Source organism: Lissotriton vulgaris, chromosome 4_1, assembly GCF_964263255.1.
Source record: "Lissotriton vulgaris chromosome 4_1, aLisVul1.2, whole genome shotgun sequence".
Lineage (NCBI taxonomy): Eukaryota > Metazoa > Chordata > Amphibia > Caudata > Salamandridae > Lissotriton > Lissotriton vulgaris.
The window spans coordinates 1,350,035,303-1,350,054,515 of record NC_141691.1 but is presented as its reverse complement, the minus strand read 5'-3'; the positions used below and the strand labels follow the sequence as shown (position 1 = coordinate 1,350,054,515).

Sequence of the window (19,213 nt, the reverse complement as noted above, 5' to 3'; positions counted from 1 at the left end):
AATATTCCTGGCAGTGACTACCAGCCTTTTGTCTTTGTCAATGCTCGTTTTGTTTCGTCATGGTTTTCCCCAAATCTTATTGTTGGGGAAGGTTCCGGACACTCAAAAATCCGAGTTAATGGTCGCAACATGCACACATTGCTATAGGTGCCTGGCATTGATATGTACTATTGATATGTAAGTGCTCCTTGTGAAAGGAAAGAATCGCCATCACTCATAGTGGAGGTAGCTAGCCAATGTCTGAACTGTGCTGACCCATTGTCTCATGCTGTAGTGAATGAAAGAAAAATGCGAACAACACCATAATAGACCAGTTGATGAAGAGGGTTGGCTGAGGGCCTCTATAAGTAAGTATACCATGGATATGCTCTTATTGAATTCAAAAGGTCTTCACTAACACCAGACTTACAAATGTGTATTTAATAATAATGTCTTTAGGTTTCTGGTGTATGTTGAAGCTGTGTGTAGTAGTGCTGTTTTGCATAAAAAAGGTAGACACAAATGTAGAAATGTTAAAGTAGTCTATGAAAAAATTGAATGCAAGGGTTATTGGGTTATAGAGGTACATTTAGGAGCTACGGTAAGGTTGAGATTGCTTGTACGATCTACTTTTCATTCCATTTATATAGTGCTTGCTACCTATGGCAAGGTGTTAAAGTGCTTTACGGTGAGCAGCACGCCTCTTTGACATCCAGAGTTAGCTGTTACGTTTGGTAGTTAATGTTGGTTATTGGAATTCATTTTGTGCTAGCAAGGAAACCATTCAATGCATGTACTCGATTTTCTTTGTCATAGATTGAATCCATAGTAGTTACGTATAATCATTAGTGGGGGCTAAAGAGTCCAAGCCAATGGTGGGATGAATAGGTAGGCTAGAAGAGATTAGGTATTGTTAGGTTGAAGCAACAAAGAATAAGGGGGTATGTTCCATGAAATGAAGTGCTGACAATTTGCAGTAATTCAGATTTAAGTTTAGAGAGTGTCATTCATAAGAAATAAAGGACGGGGGAACAATTGACATTTTTAAGCCACAGTCAATTTTTCTTGCAGGACTTTAGGAATATTTTTGGAGGAGGCTTTTTGAGGTAGCATGTAATCTGAGGATGTAAAACTGTAGAAAGATCAGAATTTTTTGCATGTGAGATAGTGATGCATCTGAAGCATTTACACCTCCTACAGAATCGTTTCTAGACCGGAAAGGCAGAACCTCTTTGTTCTGTCAACTTGTTTATAAATGTGCAGTGGTCCGCCTCATCCAGCTCAACATCCTGCATAGGACATATTTTGATAGGGTGAAACTGTTCAAAATGGGGAAAATCGCAGACATGCCACCAGGGGGACTTCTACCACACCCTATGGCAATGTACGAACATACAACATTATTGGTCTGACATCTTTACAGAGCTGGGAGAGATTTTGGGGGCGGAACTCAACCAGGAGCCTAAGCTAGCCCTGCTGGGCCTGACCACTGAGGTGGACCTACCTCGTCCCCAGCTCATTTTTCTAGCTCTGGCGCTAGTAGTCACCAGGAGAGACATCGCCAAACACTGGGGAGCAGCGGAATTGCCGAACCTTGAGGAGTGGAGACGGGGGCTCGACCTCTACATGGCAGCGGAGAGGGTGACTTACAAGGCGAGGGGATGTCCTAAAAAGTTTCGCCGGGTATGGGCCAAGTGGAGGCAATATCACGGCCTAGAGGGAGGGCAATGAGGGAGGGCTTTGGAGGAGAGAGGAGCATTGGAATGTGAACTGTGAACTACCACGACACGTGTGGAGTATCACGCCTGACAATGAGGATATGCTGGTACATGACGCCCCGTCGGGGTGACTGGTTTGTTGAAATGAGCGGTTGCGGGGGGGGGGGAGGTGGAAGGGGATGGGGGGGGGGAATTACGAGGGTCTGATTGGTCTATGTGCGTGAACAACAACTCCTGGTACCAACCCAAGGTGTATCAAGTGGCTATACAGTTAACAAGTTGGAGGGGGGGGGGGGGGGGAGTTGGGTTTTTTCAGTGGGAATCAACCCCACACTATAAAAGCAGATGTGTACAGTGATATGGACTACCTCCACCGGCTGCACTGGTGTGCCTTTAACATACATTTTACAAGCGCCGCCCAACCTCAGGGGTGTGGGCTGAATGGCCGTGTGATGAAGTATTTTCTGAACAAATTGCCTCTCCTGTACAGGGGAAGGCGGAGTGATTGCATAACATGCTGGTCTTTTTCTGCAATAAAAATTACTTGGAAAAAAAAAATAAATGTGCAGTGGTCGCATCCCTTCTTACTTAGCTTGCTTAGCTGGCAGAATGGTGTTGCAGCGTTGGCTAGCAGTTTATTATAGTTGAGCTTTTTTCTTTCAGTTAAACAATGAAGTGACATTCATACGGCCTAAATTCAGGATGCTGCCTCCCTGCCAACGTTTTAGGCATCTCTCTTTTTAAAGTCGGGAACATTCTGTTAAAACAGCTGTTTAGGATGTAAGGTATTACTTCTCACAAAAGAGACTGATTTGTGATAATGTCCTGAATGCAGCAAGGACCGTCTGAATCAATGTAAACAATTGCAGTGTATAGTTCCTAATGTTCTATATGCAATTTACCCTCAACTAGTAATTACCATTGGATCATTGTGTGCTGTCTCACTCTTAATGCCTGTTTAAAAAGAATGCTCTTTATGCTGGACCCAAGTATGTTGCTATTTAAACACCACCAGCCGCCAGTGCACCCTTTCACCAGGCACACACCACCAGCCGTCAGTGCACACTTTCGCCAGGCACAGACACCATAAGTTGTTCGTGCACGCTTTCACCGGGCACAAACACCACCAGCCAATACAGAGTTTGAAAAAAATTCATGCAACACATTGTCATATACAATGCCAATAACTCAAACTTGAATCTTGCGAGACCTATTGCATTGCAAATGTTTGTTTAGTACTGTTTTTAGCATTCCTATCTATTTTTTTATACATACTGTGATACTAATTTTACTACGTATGAAATGGTTGTCATGGTTGGATTTTTGTATAATACGTCTTTTATGATGAAAATTCGAAATAAAGACTTAGTAAACGGCTAGTATTTGCTTTGGTAGTGCTTCCCCCTCTAGGACCTACTCTACTGACCTTCTTTCCTTAATGGTGCGTAGTTTGTCCACATTTTGGAATCTGACTGTATTTGCATGTAGTTGTTTTGCTTTGCAGCGTAGGTTGATTGTATAAAGGCAGTGAATTGCTTGCGACGATCGGCCTTCCGTGTTAGAACCTCTCAAGTCTTGGGAGTCCTGTTTGTTGAACTGTCATCTAGTTATAGCACTTTAGGTAACTAAGGATTCATTTCCTGAAGAAAGGGGCCTTGGCAGGGACATGGATGGTTACTGTAAGGTAACTTTGCTCCATTCCTCATTTGCTGGTAAAGTATTTACTGAGAAACGTAACAACTAGTCCTGTTTTCAGTTGGGGCACGATCCAATAGAGGCCTCCCAGTGCAACAAACACCCCAGACAATTAAGTCTCAGCCACAGTGCCTGTTGAGCCTGGCTAGCTCACCTTCACGTTTTGATTATTTTTTCAATATCAGTGTAAATTAATGTATTGCACATTTCTGTAGCCAGAATTGCCCAACTCTCCTAGGAACTGATCAGTGCTGCACGAATTGCACTGGCTCCAGTTGACTGAAATAGAGTGTTTGAGGATCCAAAGAACTTAAAACAAAAATATAGTATACAAGTAGTTGTTTTAACACACATCTTCAGAGAGGTGAGCTGCTTTTACAAGTGTAGTTGTTTTTTGCAACTGTCACTTAATTCCCATAGTTGCGGTTTAATTTTCCGATGTTTCTTGTGATGCAGTTGATTATTTACATTGTAAGTTTGTTGTGCTGAGAAGGAAGTGGCCTTAATTTGAATTATTCTACTTATATACCCTATTTTTCTGTGTTTTCACAAACCATGTTTCCATTTAGTTTAATGTGCATGCAATTTCCCCCGTCATAAAATGCTAATTTCTTTATTTTGAGGCATCCCGATGTTCAAGCATCATATTTGGATGAAAGGACAACATTAAGTTCCTCTGAATCTGATCCCAAGAGTGTGTTGGAGTCTCGTACTGAAGAGAAATGTGCCATCAACTTTAAAGATGACCGGTAAGTACCTTCCTATTATTGAAGTGTTAAAAGATTTGCTTGCTACCCTTTAAAGTTAATGCCTGTAGATTAGTTCCTTGTACACTATTGACTTCCCTTCCGACCTGCCCATACAGTTAATTAATTCTTACATTTGCTTATTTTCGGTAGTTTTAACCTTTGTATTTGTGCTTTAACTTCTGTATTAGTTTGAGTCATCTAGAAGTAGTAGGGTTTATTTGCCAAATTAATAGAGTATTTGTGTGTTTTACAGTAGAAGCTTCTTCATGATTGCATATACTTTTCAAAGAGCAAATTCACGGATGGCTCCTGCCCAGCATGCTGATTTTTCGTTTTCTAACATTTGATTTTTTGATTGTGAAGTCAAATTTCGACTTCCCTTTGCAGAGCATGGGTACTATCGCACTTAAACTTCTTAGGGGTGATTAGAGAACTTTCAAACTGGTTAAACATAAGTTTCCATTTGCAGTTGCATATAGTGCGAGAGCTAATTCAAAATGTTTCACTTGTCGGATAATATTTAAAATGAGGCCAAAAGGTGCATATCAAACAGCAGTCTCCCAAGAAATTGACAAAAAACCTTACTTAACAGAGTTCTGCTTCACCCTTAGAGCCCAACACTTCCTGGACTGGACTCACTCCAGCTTTTTCCTGGGGTTTCTCTGACACCGTTGCCTACAGTGTAAATGAATTATAAGCAAACTGTGTTCTGTTTTAATTTCCTTAGGAAATTTGTTAAATAGCTATATTTAACAGGAAATTAAAATTATGCTTTCATGGCTCGAGAATTCTTCTGTGACTTTCTTCTATTTCTGTTTCCTATATGTCAATATACCATTCCTGAGCAATGTCTAAACCTGTTTCTCTTTTGCTGCCATCCATATGTTTGTTTGCCTTGTTCCTGGTGAGTTGATAATTGCAATGATGCACTTAATGTATGGATAATTTCCCAGCACTGTTGCTTTCAACTTCAAGTGATAGCGCAGTGTGACAATTAGTTGGTATAAGTGCCTTCTAGTATAATGTGAGCTGCGTGACTTTATACTCAATTGCAGGTCATGTGTGTGAGTGAGGAGCAACGATCATGTTTTAAACGTTTTTCTTTTTGGCTCGTTTTATTCTATATAACCAGTAGTACCTGTACATACCCCCTTATTCTGCTCCTTTAAAAAAAAAAACTATTCAAGTTATAAGTTGTACCTCAACAATTGGTGGAATAGTGTTATATCTGATCTGATCTTATCCTAAGTGACATTTATAGAGCGCACTGACATCATAAGTTTCCTGGCGCTAAAATGGAGACTTCTAGCTGCAGATATCGTACCTTTGAATTTCCCAGGCGTAAGACTAGATCCGGAAGAAATTTTCATGAGCAGTACCCCTGCACGCCAGATGGTGGTGTAGTTTGGCTCTGTGTGCATTGTCTGTGCAAGTAATTGTCCGTGGCCCCTATATAGGCGCCACCTAGGTGTGCTGACTTAAGTTATTTTCTTTCTGTGCCAGCCAGCGCTGATCCGGAGAAGAGCTACCCTTTCAGGCACTATTTTACTGGATTCTTTTTTTCTAATTTTGCTGACTCATTTGAGGCTTTTCCCTCCTGGTGTGGCAGGGATGTCCTCCAGGAAAGCAGCGTCAAGCCCTGTGGAGCCTATCGTTGACTGTCAGTGACAAATCCGTATCTTGTGTGCCTATACTGTCTTGAGCGCGACCACGAGTCAGTCTTGCTCAGACTGCCTAGCCATGAATCCTAAGGCTTTGCAGGAGTGGTCCCTAAAGCTCATTGCAGCTCGGCCAGTGACGCCACAACACTCAAGAACCCGGTCAAGGGGAAGGTCCAGGGAGCGGTTGCAGAGTCCGAGGTCCTCATCCAAAGCCAAATCCTCTGGACATTCAGGTAAGTCTAGACACATGAAAAGTCGTCATCCCAGAGATAGACTACTCCTCATCAGTCAGCTGACAATTTGAGGGAGCACCGACGTTTTAAGTGCTGTCTTCGTGGTAGTCTGCGCCAGGGCGACTACGCTCCACCATGACTTTCACGGAGCTTGAGCAACCCCTTCCCTTCTAAAGGAGTTTAGAGGCCATGTGCCAAATATTTGGGCAGCCCGACTCCACTGGCTCACCTTCGGGCCATGGGGTCATAATGGGCCCCCATCTGGTTCTGTGCCGGCGACTCCGGCCTTGCTTCAGTCGGGCCCCAAGGACCTCTTCCTGGACCAGGACCGTAGCTAGTCGTACCATCTCAACCTTCCCTGACACCGGTCCCAACGCTCTGGGCACCCACTGGTGGTGCAGTTCCTATTCGGATCCCCCAACTCCAATACAGACCTGTACAGGTGCAGACAGGAGTGTTGCCTCCTTTATCGGAGCCTGAGCCCTAGTTCCTTGGGTTAGGACTCTGGGAGGAATGGGAAGGGTCGTTGGACCTTGAGGAATACCAGACATATTGTATTGTAATTGCATTGATAAAGTTCTTACTACCCCTGGTGAGGCGTCCAAGTGCTTTTCCAGTGTGTAGCACGCTACTCCAGAATGCAAAAAGGATTCGTGGTGAATTAGTATTGTGAAATTAATTTGAAGGGTCGACATGTTAGTCTGTTATTTGGATTGAAAAAGATAGTGGAGGGATGTAAGAGGGAAGGGTTTGGATTTTTATAGGTCTTGCTCTCCTAATGAGTTGTTGTGGCACTTTTTGGCATGTAGCAGGCTACTCTGGAACCCCCAAAGAATTAGTGATGAATTAGTGTAGGGAAATATGACATTAATTTAATTTGAGCGGTGGACGTTAGTCCGTTATTTGTATTGTGAAAGGAATAGTGGAGGGATAGAAAAATAAAGGTTCTAGAATGTTTTTTTTTTTTTGGGAGTTCATAGCAATAGGAGGTGGTTTGGGATAAGTAAAGGGGAGGTGGAGGGGGAAAGTCAGCGGGAAAGGTTTAGAAAGGTTTGTTTGGGAGATCTGATTAATAAGAGGTATGAGATGATGCAAGGAGTGGTAGAGGAGGAAGGAAAGAGACTAGGAAGGGTTATTTTGAGGATTATAGTAGTGGTATGGGGTTTGGGATGAATGGCCGAGTGTAGGTAAAGGATATATTGAGTACCGTAGAGGGTGAGCAATAGATTAGTGAATTGGAGAGAGTAGTAGAATAAGGTTTGAGATGAGTCAGAGCGTAGGTAATATTGTGAGAGATGAGGTGAGACACAGGTTAGAGCATTGGATATGCTGAATTGGAAGTAAAGTAATACATATAAAGATACATCTAGGTATATCATAAGTACATGGATGTTATATATGTATAAGGAGGGTAATCTATGTTGATTAAAGTTGAATTTAATAAACTAAGACTTCCAAGTGTTGCTGTACTTTACATTTGAATTATTTTGTAATTCAATAGTTAAGCAATTGTAGAGGAGTAGGTATGATAGATTTCATTATTTATGCAATCATTTATATACATGTTAAACATTGAATAATGTAACTATAAGGAATATCTACAATTGTTAAGCAGAACTAACCAATATCCGTATTTAAAAACATAATTATGATTCATGTTTATACAAAGCAATACACATGTAGATACAGATCTATAGTTCAAATAAATCTTATATACAGAGGGGTATGCTGTATATTTATGTTTGAGTATGGTGGTTATTTGGGGAAGAGCCAATTCTTGAGTAGTCTTCTGTAGATGAGGTGGTTATCTGTGGATCTTATGTTTGGGGGTAAAGAGTTGCATAGTTTTGTTGCTTGAACAGACACCCATGGGTTTTTTTCTTGTACGGTGGAATTTTGAGGCGAGGTACAACTCTAGAGCAGAGGTTCCTATGATGAATGTATTTTGTGAATTTATTCCTGATAAGGAGCGGTCCTGTTCCATGTATCGCTTTGTCAAATGTGGATCTTCTGGCTACCGGTAACCAATGTAAGGCTCTTAAGGCAGGGTAGATGGGGCTTGCGTTTTTATATAAGAGTCTGGCAGCCGAGTTCTGAATCTGCTGTAGTCTTTTTATGGTTGTTAAAGGTGATCCATGGTACAGGCTATTGTTAAAGAGTTTGTAAATAAAGGCGAGAGGGGCTCAACTGTCCTAGGGGACCGAGCACTAAATATATATATATATATATCAGTAAAAGTAGAGTTGACCCCTAGGATCTGATTTATCACTTACCAGTAAGATACATTCACACACCTACAATCTTTCAAAACCTCATGTGTACAAACACTCGGGTAATCCCCCACTCTGTAAATCCCCCCCCAACTTGTCTACCCAAATAAACTCGCGGGAGTTGAGTTATAGCGCATGAAACAATTAAACATTTATTAATAAAATTGTAAAAACAGTATTCAATTTTAAAAACCTAGAAGCAGTCTTCCCACTGCTGAGAAATTGGAAGATACAATTTCATTTAAGAAAGAGACAAATAATGCAAATACAAGTCATAATATCACCACCTGGTCACAAAAAACAACCTCATTGGAATAGCTAAAAAAGGAGGAAACCCTGGCAACACAAGGAAAATTCCATTGTTAGACAAAGGTCCATATTTGGCATAGTGGGTAAACACCAGGTGAGAGCCTTGCTCTTATCCTTAAGCTATTCCCATATGGATTCCTTCTGTATAAAACTGGCGTCCAAGCGTTTCGGCGGTGACTACGAATTTTTATTGACCACCTTCTTCATAGAAAAAAGGAAATTTCCGGGAAATTATTCCTCCATGTAAGAAAACATAATCCATAGATATATATATATATATATATATATATATATATATATATATATATATATATATATATATATATATATATATATATATATATATATATATATATATATATATATATATATATTACCTACTGGCGGTCGCCAGTAGGTAGTTATAGTTAGGATTTTTTTCAATATATATATATATATATATATTTCTCTATCTCGTATGTACCTTAGACTTAACAAACTTATCTACCCTCTTACAGCAGTTGCATCAAACTAAAAAAACAGTCTATATATAAAACAAGTTGCTCACAAATACCGTTTCGTAGCAACAACACATTTGTTTTAGTAACATCATGGCACCACAACATTAAAATGACCTCCCTAACTGGAGGAGTTTCATGTTTTCAAAACCTTATTACAGCAAATCCAGCGCTATAATTCAATTATCCGCGGCATGTTACTCTACTTTCCGGGACATGTGAGGGGAGGAAAAAACAATAACTCCATACTCCCCCTTCTTTTTCCATGGGACCCACTATCCCTCCATTCGTAACACCAGTTCCCAATCAATCCATACACTCACCAAACTCTTAAAGATATCAACAGACCTGATGCTCTTTGTCTGTTGCTCTTTCTTATATGGCTTTTCCTCAATTCTGGCAGAATTACCTAGAAAGGACGAATAAACAACAAGGCACACACCATTATTTATTTAATCCTATTCTGAGAAAACCACATATCCATGGAGGAGAGGGTCACCCATTACCTTTGATTGTAGTTGAGGGAGGGCCCCTATCTGGTTATCTTGGGGCTAGGCTCTATTCTTATCTTGTCCTTAAACCCCCATCTCTGGTGTGTGCGCCTCCTGATGGTTAAGCTCTTGTTTGCTGAATGCAAAATACTAAAATACATGGAAATTGTTACCCCCATTTCTTTTAAGAATTTTTGGGTGGCCTAAATTCACTCAGTATCCTAATTAATATGGTGTAACCACCTACTTCTGTTTTTAAGGTGTAAGGATTCTCCAATAATATATTAAAATCATACGGGAGACGACGTAGAAATAATAACACTGTGGTTGTGCTGCAAGGAATCCTGAATTGATCCTAATATGCCACTCTTCTGCCTCATAAAGGTCAAACTTCAGTCAACCACTGGAATGAAAGAGACCAGACCTCTACTTATAAATCAATTTAGGTCCGTATGGGAGAATAGATCACTATATTTTACCGGCATTACCTCCCAAGCTAGTTAAAGTGCTTTTTATCTCACCCTGCTACCTTGGTTCTGTTCCGGGTATATTTTAAATTTTAATATGACAAGTCATCATTAAAAACCGGTAAACCTCACACGTGGGCTGTGCGTCAGTCTTCCCCTCTCGACTACGTGAATGTATATATATTTAGTGCACAGGAATTCACGTTTCGAGTCTTCTCCTTTAACATGACTTCTCTGTTGCCAGAAAGCCGCTGTCATTATGTATCGCGGATTTTCGGCTATTAAAGAGGGCTAAATCCCGCTAAGCTAACAGCGCGAAAAGTAATATTTAAAGCACCTACTCCCCCTGCCTTTACATCGCCTGGGGTGGGAAGAGGGAAAAGGAGGGGGGGTCCCCTTCCCTCCTAAGAAATACCCCTGCAGTCTACAACAACAAGAGGCAGGATACCCCCTGGCAGCGACCTCACCTTCTTTATCTCCCTCCACCTCACGTAAACGGCCATGACGTCCATCTGTCCTATTTAAAGGGCCCGCAATTGGTTCAATTAGGGCGGCCCGATCTGCATAACATGGTTCTGCGCATGACAGGCGGCCATCTTTGAGCGGTGAAAAGAACCCTGGTAAAAGACTCTTTTCCAATTCGAAAACTGGCTACCATTGCATTAATCTAGAAGTTTACATGGTGATAATCCTTTCCCATTCCTCTCTGCTATTCAGTCCCCTTTTCACTGTGTCACACTTAATAATGTACCACTGTTCTTGAAGTTTCCTTCCCTGGGCAGTATCTCCACCTCTTTTGTATTCTCACATTTTTTCTAACACCACCCATCTCAGATCTGTGGCCTTATGCTGTTTTTCTATCCAGTGGCCGACCAAGGGGGCATTCTCCTTTTTAGTATTGATGGCCGACCTATGTTCACATAAGCGATGTCTCAGCTCTCTTCCTGTCTCCCCGATATATCCCAGGCCACACAGGCATAGAATGAGATATTTAAGATTCTTACTTCTACAATTGTTGATTGTTGTAATGCCTTGTGTGACCCCATTAAGGGTGATTTCTTTGGTTGTCACACATAGGTCACATACACTACACTTGCCACATCTATGATTGCGTATGGCTCTACATCCTGCTATAGTGCTTTGTTGTTCCATTAGCTTATCCCTGTAGGTGTGAGCTAAGGAATTGCGTATATTTTTATTCTTTTTGAAGGCAAAAAAGGGTTTGGGAAGACTATTTACTGCACCATCATTAGGCATCTTCCAGTTATGGTTGATAATGTTCTTAAGTTGGTTACTGATTACCGAAAACTGACTCACCATCACTATTTGCTCTTGTTTACGTTGTTTGTTCTTATTAGTGTTATCTAAAAGGTGGTCTCTATTATAAATTCTGGCCCTTTTAAAGGACCTACTAATCAGTTCCTTGGGGTAGCCATTTTCCTTAAATTTAGCTTAAACCTGGGAAGCGTGCTAATAAAAATCCTCTATTGTGGTGCAGTTTCTACGTAAACGTAGAAATTAGCAGAAGTGAATGTTATCCCTTTGGCTTTTGGGATGGTAACTGGTGTAATGAAGTACTGTTACGGTCAGTGGCTTTCGTATAAAGTTCAACCGCCAGTGCACCGTCCACGTGTTTGATGGTAATATCTAAAAAGTTTACCCTATTCTGGCTATAGTTGGCTGTAAATTTGAGGTTGGGATCCCCATGGTTTAGCCAAGCAAGGAATTCTTAAAGTTGCTCTACGGGGCCGCGCCTTATAAAGAAAATATCGTCTATAAACCTTACCCACTTGTGAACATTTTCAAAGAAGGGGTAGAGAAGTTGCGGGGGATTTACAGAGTAGGGTATTACCCCAGTTTTTGTCCACATGAGGTTTTGAAAGATTGTAGGTGTGTGAATGTATGGTATTGGTAAGTGGTAAATCAGATCCTAAAAAGGGGACCTTTTCTGGGAATCCCAGGTAGAGGAAAATGCTTAGCAGAGTTTTTATAGTAACAAAGCTTGATCTCCCTAATTTGTCCACCTGAGCATTTATTGATCGCTTGAAGTCCTGGGTCATTCCGCAGTTTCTTACTACTTTTCAAACTTTTGGTGGGGTTTCCAGATTATCAGGATATGTCGTGAGTGGGTCATAATTCTTCCAATCGCCACACATGAGTATTTCTCTTTTGGAAGCATTCAATTTGAGATGGCTCTATGTCATCCATTGATCCATGGCTTTAAAAAACCTGAAATTGGTGAGTTTGATGTCTTTGGGACATTACAGTTGAACTTTGAACGAGTATTTGCAGGTCATCTACGTGGTTATAGCACGTGAGGTGAAATTGATTGATCAGTGCCGGTAATGATTTCATGTAGATGGTGAAATGATAGATAAATATGAAGGAAACCCTTACATGGACTTGTGTGAGAAGCTGGGTGAAGCTAGCGTACTGGATACTTCTCCAGATAGTGGTATGCTTTCTCCTCCTAACATGGCTACAGACGAGTGAGCTTCTAATGCAATGTAGGGCAGCTGAGGTCCAAGACTTCAGTTTCCCTGAGTGGCATTCAAGACTAACGTCTTGGTAGAGGTGTTGTGACCGGGATTTCTCCCCTCAGAACTGCGACTCCTGTTCATTGACTCCCTCAATGACGTCCTGTTAGGGACCTGGTCGAAACCCCACACAGGGGATCCTGTGAATAGGAAGATCGCCCGTTGCCCCACCCCAAGGGACCCACACTTGCTACTTCGGAGAGCTTAGTCGTCCAAGCCTCGACAATTGAAAGTGCATTTCCTACCTCTTTCCCGGATAGGGAATCCAAGAGGCATGACTCTTTGTGGTAGAAAATGTTTTGTTACCCCGTCCTGGCATTGTGGTCCGTGAACACCACATGTATTTTGGGCTGTTATTCCAACGCTCTACGGGACACGGTTGCACAAGTGCTACCACTGGTCCCAGAGGAGCCACGGGCTGAACTCTCTCAGGCTGTTGCTGATGGAAGGGATGCAGCATAGTTCACTATCAGTTGTGAACTTGACATGACCAACTCTTTAGGCAGAGCGGGTTTGTCAACGGTGGCCTTGAGGCACCATGCCTGGCCGACTTTTATGAGGATGTTCCATCCTCTTTTATGGACACATGTCAACCTCCATCTCCCTTTCGCTCCGTTAATGGCTATGGAAGAAGCTTTCAGCAGTGCCAGTTCCCTCCCAGCTACCAAGCCGTGCATGAGAAATTCAAAATGCTTGTTAGCTTGGGTCCGTCTGCCTGCACCTAGGAGACTGGATGGTAGTGTTGGACTTTCAGGACACCTTTTTCCACATTCCGGTCCTACCTGCCCACCGGCGTTACCTATGATTCACAGTGAGCCACGAGCACTATCAGTTCACTGTGCTCTGGTTTGGCCTTACCAGCGCCCCTCGGGTGTTCACCAAGGTGATAGTGGTGGTTGCAGCTCCTCTGCGAAGATCAGGTATGCCAGTCTTTCCCTATCTCGATAACTGTCTGCTGAAGGCGGGCTTGCCCCTCGCTGTTGTCTCCCACCACGCGACTACAGCGAACCTCCTGCACTTGCTGGAGTTAACTATCAACATGCCAAAGTCACACCTGACACCCTCTCAGAAGCTCCCTTTCCTTGAAGCTGTTCTGGACAAAGTACAATTTCAGACATATCCTCCTGAGCGATGAGTCCAGAATATTCAGGCTGTGATTCCAATGTTTCAGCCTTTATCCTTGATTTGAACAAGACAGAGCCTGAGGTAGCTGAGACTCGAGGCCTTCTGCATCCTGTTGGTAACTCGTGCCCGATGGCATGTAAGGGCTCTGCAGTGGGACCTGAAGTTTCGATGGGCACATTATCAGGGAAACCTTTCCGATATGGAATTGTGAAAGATCTGCAGTGGTGGCTCATGAACTGCGATTGGGTCATAGTCAGACCCCTCTCTCTTATCCAACCAGATCTCACAAGAGTGACAAATGCATCACTTCTCGATGGGGTTCCAATCTGGGAGAGGTAGAGATCAGAGCCAGCGGAATCCAGACTCCACATCAACCTTCTGGAGCTCCGTGCAGTAAGACTGGCATTGAAAGCTTTTCTACCCTTCATCAAGGGACGGCTAGTGCAGGTGTTCATAGACACCACCACCACCATGTGGTACTGCAACAAACAGGGTAGGGTGGGGGTCGTTAGCCCTTTGTCAGAGCCCTGAGTCTCTGGACATGGCCGTCTCGCCCTAGTGGATCACGAATGGTGTCTCCAACCAGAGGTGGCCCAAAGTCTCAACAGTGGGGAGAGTCTTGGTTAGATCCATTTGTCTCTGCCGAGAACGTGCATTGTCAGCAGTTTAGTACGTTGGGGGTTCCAAGGTGGCTCTCACTCGTAGACGCTTTTCATCTCGATTGGAGCACAGGTCTCCTTTAGGGCGTTTCAGCCCATACCCCTCCTTCCAGAGGTTTCGAAAATTGAAAAACGGCTGGGCCCAAGTCATTGTTTGTGGCTTTGGATTTGACCCAGATAATCTAAATCAATCCGGATTTATAGAGCGCAGCTAATCACCTTTGATGGTATCCAGGCGCTGAGAGCCAAGCTACTTGGGTGGCATCAGTTGTAAAGCCAGGTCTTGGATCCACTTCTGAATTCCTGCAGAAAGGGTGAGGTCCGAGATGGAGGGGGAGGCTGTTCCATGGCTTTGCCATGAGGTAGGAGAAGGAGCTTCCTTCACTGTTGCCTGGGTGGAAGCAGGGAGTGTGGATGGGGGCTGAGTGCAAGACTCTGAAAGGTAGGTGGAAGCTCAGTCGAAGGTTGATGTAGACTGGTCCTTGCTGGTGCAGGGCTTTGTAGGTGTGGGTCAGAATCTTGAATTGGCAGAGCCAGTGAAGCTTGTTCAGGTGAGAAGTGATGTGAGGCTGTCTGAGGAGGTCAAGGATGAGTCTTGCCGCTGAGTTCTGAATGGTCAGCAGTCTCTTTAGAAGGTGTGTGGTAGTTTCTGCGTAAAGTGTCTAGCTGTAGTGCAAGCGTCTGGTAACGATGCTTGAGTGATGGTGAGTCTTGTGGAGACTGGGAGCAATATGAAGATCTTTCAGGTCATGTGCAGAGTGAGGAAGCAGGCGGAGGAGACTAAGTTGACCTCGTTCTTCATGGAGAGGTTGCTGTCCAAGATGATTCCGAGGTTCCGGGTGTGGTCCGTGGGGATGGGAAAGGGGCCTAGTTCAGCAGGCCATAAGGAGTTTAACAGGGAGGTGGTGTTCCCATTCTGACAATTAAAACCGCCTTCCCTGTGGCTATTGTATCTGCCTGTAGAGTAAGTGAGCTGCAGGCCTAGTCATCTATGCTGCCTTACTTATCAGTCTGTCCTGACACACTGGTGCTTCTCACAAGGGCCTCCTTTCTACCAGAAATTGTTACCTTATTTTACATACCCCAATCCATCATACTGCCTATGTTTTATGTTCCTCCTCATCTGTGTAAAGAAGAGCGTCTGAACCCAAAAAGTGTAGTCATTTGACCTTGACTGCACACGAGTTCCATTTGGACGACCAACTCTTCGTAGGCTATGTTGTTATGAAGAAAGGCCGGGCTTTGCAAAAGCAGAAAATCTCCAGATGTTGTGCTCTGCAAATAAATGAGCTACTCATTGGCTAGGAAGCAACCTCAAGAAGGTTTGCAACCTCATTCCACTAGAGCAAAAGCTGCGGCCACTGCGTTAGCTCATGGAGTTCTAGTCCTGGACATCTGACAGGCAGCAACATGGGCTTCCCTGCTTTCGTTGACCAGAAATTACTGTCTGGACAGTCTGGTCCGCAGGGATCAGCACTTTGCCTTTTTGGTTCTGAAGGACTTCTTTGATTGAAACTGGTCCACAGGCCCACCACCGGGGAAGGTATTGCTTGGGTATCTATTCAAAGGTAAGAAATTTGTGGCTAGAATTGTCTATCAGATGAACAAGTTACATAACCTTCGGTAACGCCTTATCTGGTAGAGACTATATCTAGCCGCAGATTCTTTACCCATCCATCCATCCATCCATCCTTGCTCTGAAATGGATTTCCAGGGGAAGGGTGGTAGAAATAGGATTTCTGGTTGGCCAAGGTTGCACCAAAGCCAGGCACATCCCACCACTCTAGTGAGTCAGACACACTACAAGATGACCTGTGCTCACCCTCTGGTAGCTTTCCACAGAGCGGCAGGCTTATGTACAGAGGCCATGTGTAAAACGTGTGTGACACACTCGCATAGCAACACAGTGAATACACCACAAAGAGACTCCACACTGGGTTATATAAAAGTAGGTTTCTATATTGTACATGAGACGAAAACGACAAAGCTAGTTAAACCCCAAATTGTCCTGGTGCATTCACCACAAGAAATGCCCAGTGCAAGCTTTCACAAGTCTGGGGTTAGACGTAGCTGTTCAGAGTCTCATTGCCTTTGTTGAAAAGCGGGGTCGGCCGCAAGGGAGCATGGGGCGTCTTTCCTCCGTCCACAGCCACGTTTAGCCTCACAGTACCTTCATGGGGCCAGTACCAAGCTCGGGAATCAGGAACTGTCAGCAGACCCCGGGGCGAGGCCTACGTGGTCTCCTAGGCCTATGCGCTGCTCCCAGAGGTGGTCTCCTGCAGGAGCTACGGCGCCCGAACCCATGGAGCAATCCACCATGAAACGACTTGTTGGCCTCCAACAGCCCTCGGTTTGCTCCAGCAACACTAGGGTGGGGAAGCCGCACTGCACGGGGGCTAGGGCTTCCTCTGAGGCCATGCCCCTGTGCAGCGGCAGTTAATGGTGCACACAGGTGCTGGGTAGCCCAGAGTAGAGGTGTCGAACTTGGTCCTTTTTGCAGGGTCATCCCTGAACTTTTTGCCTTCCTCCTAGCTTTTTTTCTAACATGGTGTTGATGGTTGTAGGACTCTGGGCACTTTAGCACTGTTGTCCAGTGTAAAGTGTGTGTGCTCTCTGTGGTAAATATGGTAAGATTGGTCTACACCTGTTAGGGGTATTTAATTTACTTGGCAGTCCCTTGTAAAGTGGTATCTCAGATACCCAGGGTCAGTAAATTAAATGCTACTGGTGGACTTGCAGCGCTGATTGAGTCACCCACCAAAGTAGCCTTTCAAACCGGTCTCGGGCCATTGCAGGACCTGTGCGCGGAGTGTTACTGCCCCTGTTACGTGGCACCTAAAGTCTTTGACCCCCCCCCCCCCCCCCCCCCCCTGCCGTTTTACTGCATGTCAGTCACCCCTAAGGTAGGCCCTTGCCAGCCCTATGGGCAGGGTGCTTTGTAGGTAAAAGGTATGACATGTACCTCAAGTGTGTGACATGTCCTGGTAATGACAAACAGCCATTTTGGTTTCTCACTGCTGTGAGGCTGCCCTCCCATAGGAATGCATTGGGGATTCCCTGGTAAGTGTTTCGGTGGTAATTCCTGATATGAGAGGAGCAGATTGGTCAAGTTAGGTATGTTTGGAATAGTAATAAATGCTGCGCAATGGTGTACGCCGATTTATCACTATTTTAGAAATGCCAATTTTAGAAGTTGGCATTTCTGTGTGCCATGTTTCTACCTGCCTTATGTCTATTGCATGTCTGGCTCTGAAGTGATGTTGGCTGGTGAGGTGTGTGTGGCTCCAGAGAGGGCAGGGTGAGTCAGTGCTAGGCTGATTAGGCAATCTGCATTTGGAGTAGCGGGAAGAGTAGTCCCCTGAATCGGTCTGTGTGAGTGCTGTATGCAAAGTGCTCTACCACCCCCCAGAACCAGTTGAGACTGGTTACCCCCAAGCTCCGCACCAGGGCACAGCAAACAAGAAATGCTGTATAAATATTGGGGCTGTGACCCCATTTAAGTGTGCTTCCTTGTGCTTTGGGACTTGCTGCTGCTGGGCCCCAGGAGTAACCACAAGGGACTGCCTCCCTGCTGGAGGGCTCTTTGAGCTGTCCTGCCTGGGCACAGCCTTTGCCTTGAAACCTTTTTGGGGACTTAGCTCCTCGTGAGCGATGCAACGCTCTTCTGGATTCTCCCAGGACAGGAGAAACTTTGGTGGCCTGCAGCGCAACGCTGCATCCAGAGGGCAACCTGGCATGGGGATTCCCCCGTGCTTCGAGGTGGAGCTGGAGCCCACTCCACCTTTATCTCCTGCCGCCTTGTGCTCTCCTTTGGAAGAAGGAACCTACCCTGCATTTTCTTTCGTGGACTAAGCCGCCGCTGAGAGTGGCAACCCGGTAGACCGGCAGACTGCCTGGTTGTAGGTGGGGCCTGAGGTAGGACAGGAGCCTACCCCGCCTCCGTGGCCGTAAGCTGAGACCCAGGCAGGAGCCTACCTCGCGCTGGGACGTGCCCAGAAGAAAAACGGAGACTCCGCTCCATTTGGCCTGAGACCAGCTGGAGCCTAATCCGCAGGAGAGCCCCGCTACGTGCCTAGGAGAAAGGGCTCCCACTTTGCTCATTCCGAGCACAGGCCGGAAGTCAGGCAAAGAGAGCCTGGCCTGGGGGATGGCTGGAGCTAGGAAAAGAGCGTGGAGGCCGGAGCACTAGTCGGGCAACCTTGTGCCTAGTTCCAGGCGGGGCTTCTTTTTGTGACAAGGAGAGCCCCGCATATGGCAGTTGGTTGTCACGGTTTGGAGGAGACAGAAGGAGTCGCCAAAGAGCCCCAGGTGAATGGGGCTCACATTGGGCTTTTTGGTGCCACTGGCTAATTCCACAGCTGCATCACAGGAGCGCGGGCAGCTGCACGTGGCGGGCAATTTCGTTGTGTGAGCCCCAAAGTGGGGCTCTCAAGGCACTATGGTGCCAAGCCTAATTTTACCTCCGCTGCACCACAAGAGCGCAGGCAGCTGCACCGCAGAGTCATTTCTTTTAGGTGACAAGGAAGGAGTGAGATACATTCCCCGCCCCCAGCGCATTTGCTACCTTGGTTTCGCTGCTTTGGCAGACAGAGGGCTACTTGGGAGGCCCTATAATTGCAAGCCCTGACATTTTGGATAGAGGGTATTTTGAGAGCCATGAAGGCCAGTTGGCCTGCGGTCATGGTTGGTACTTCAGTGTTAGGAGGGCACAAGGCAATCAAGGATTGCATAAAGTGTTTATGCTGAGGGTGATGTATGAACCTGGGGAGTGTTACTACGGTGCTCTCCTAAATGTGAGTTATACTTAGGATGTTATGCATAAT

The 19,213-nt window shown here is 44.8% G+C and overlaps 1 protein-coding gene across 1 annotated transcript in view; it reads left to right on the top strand.

Moving 5' to 3' along the window:
- The window catches only part of CEP192 (centrosomal protein 192), a 1,919,503-nt gene that overhangs the window by 108,572 nt on the left and 1,791,718 nt on the right, over positions 1-19,213 (top strand). The window contains exon 3 of the mRNA XM_086965571.1: positions 4,016-4,141. Coding sequence (XP_086821697.1) covers positions 4,016-4,141 — 126 coding nt within the window. The remainder of the gene's footprint in view (positions 1-4,015; positions 4,142-19,213) is intronic.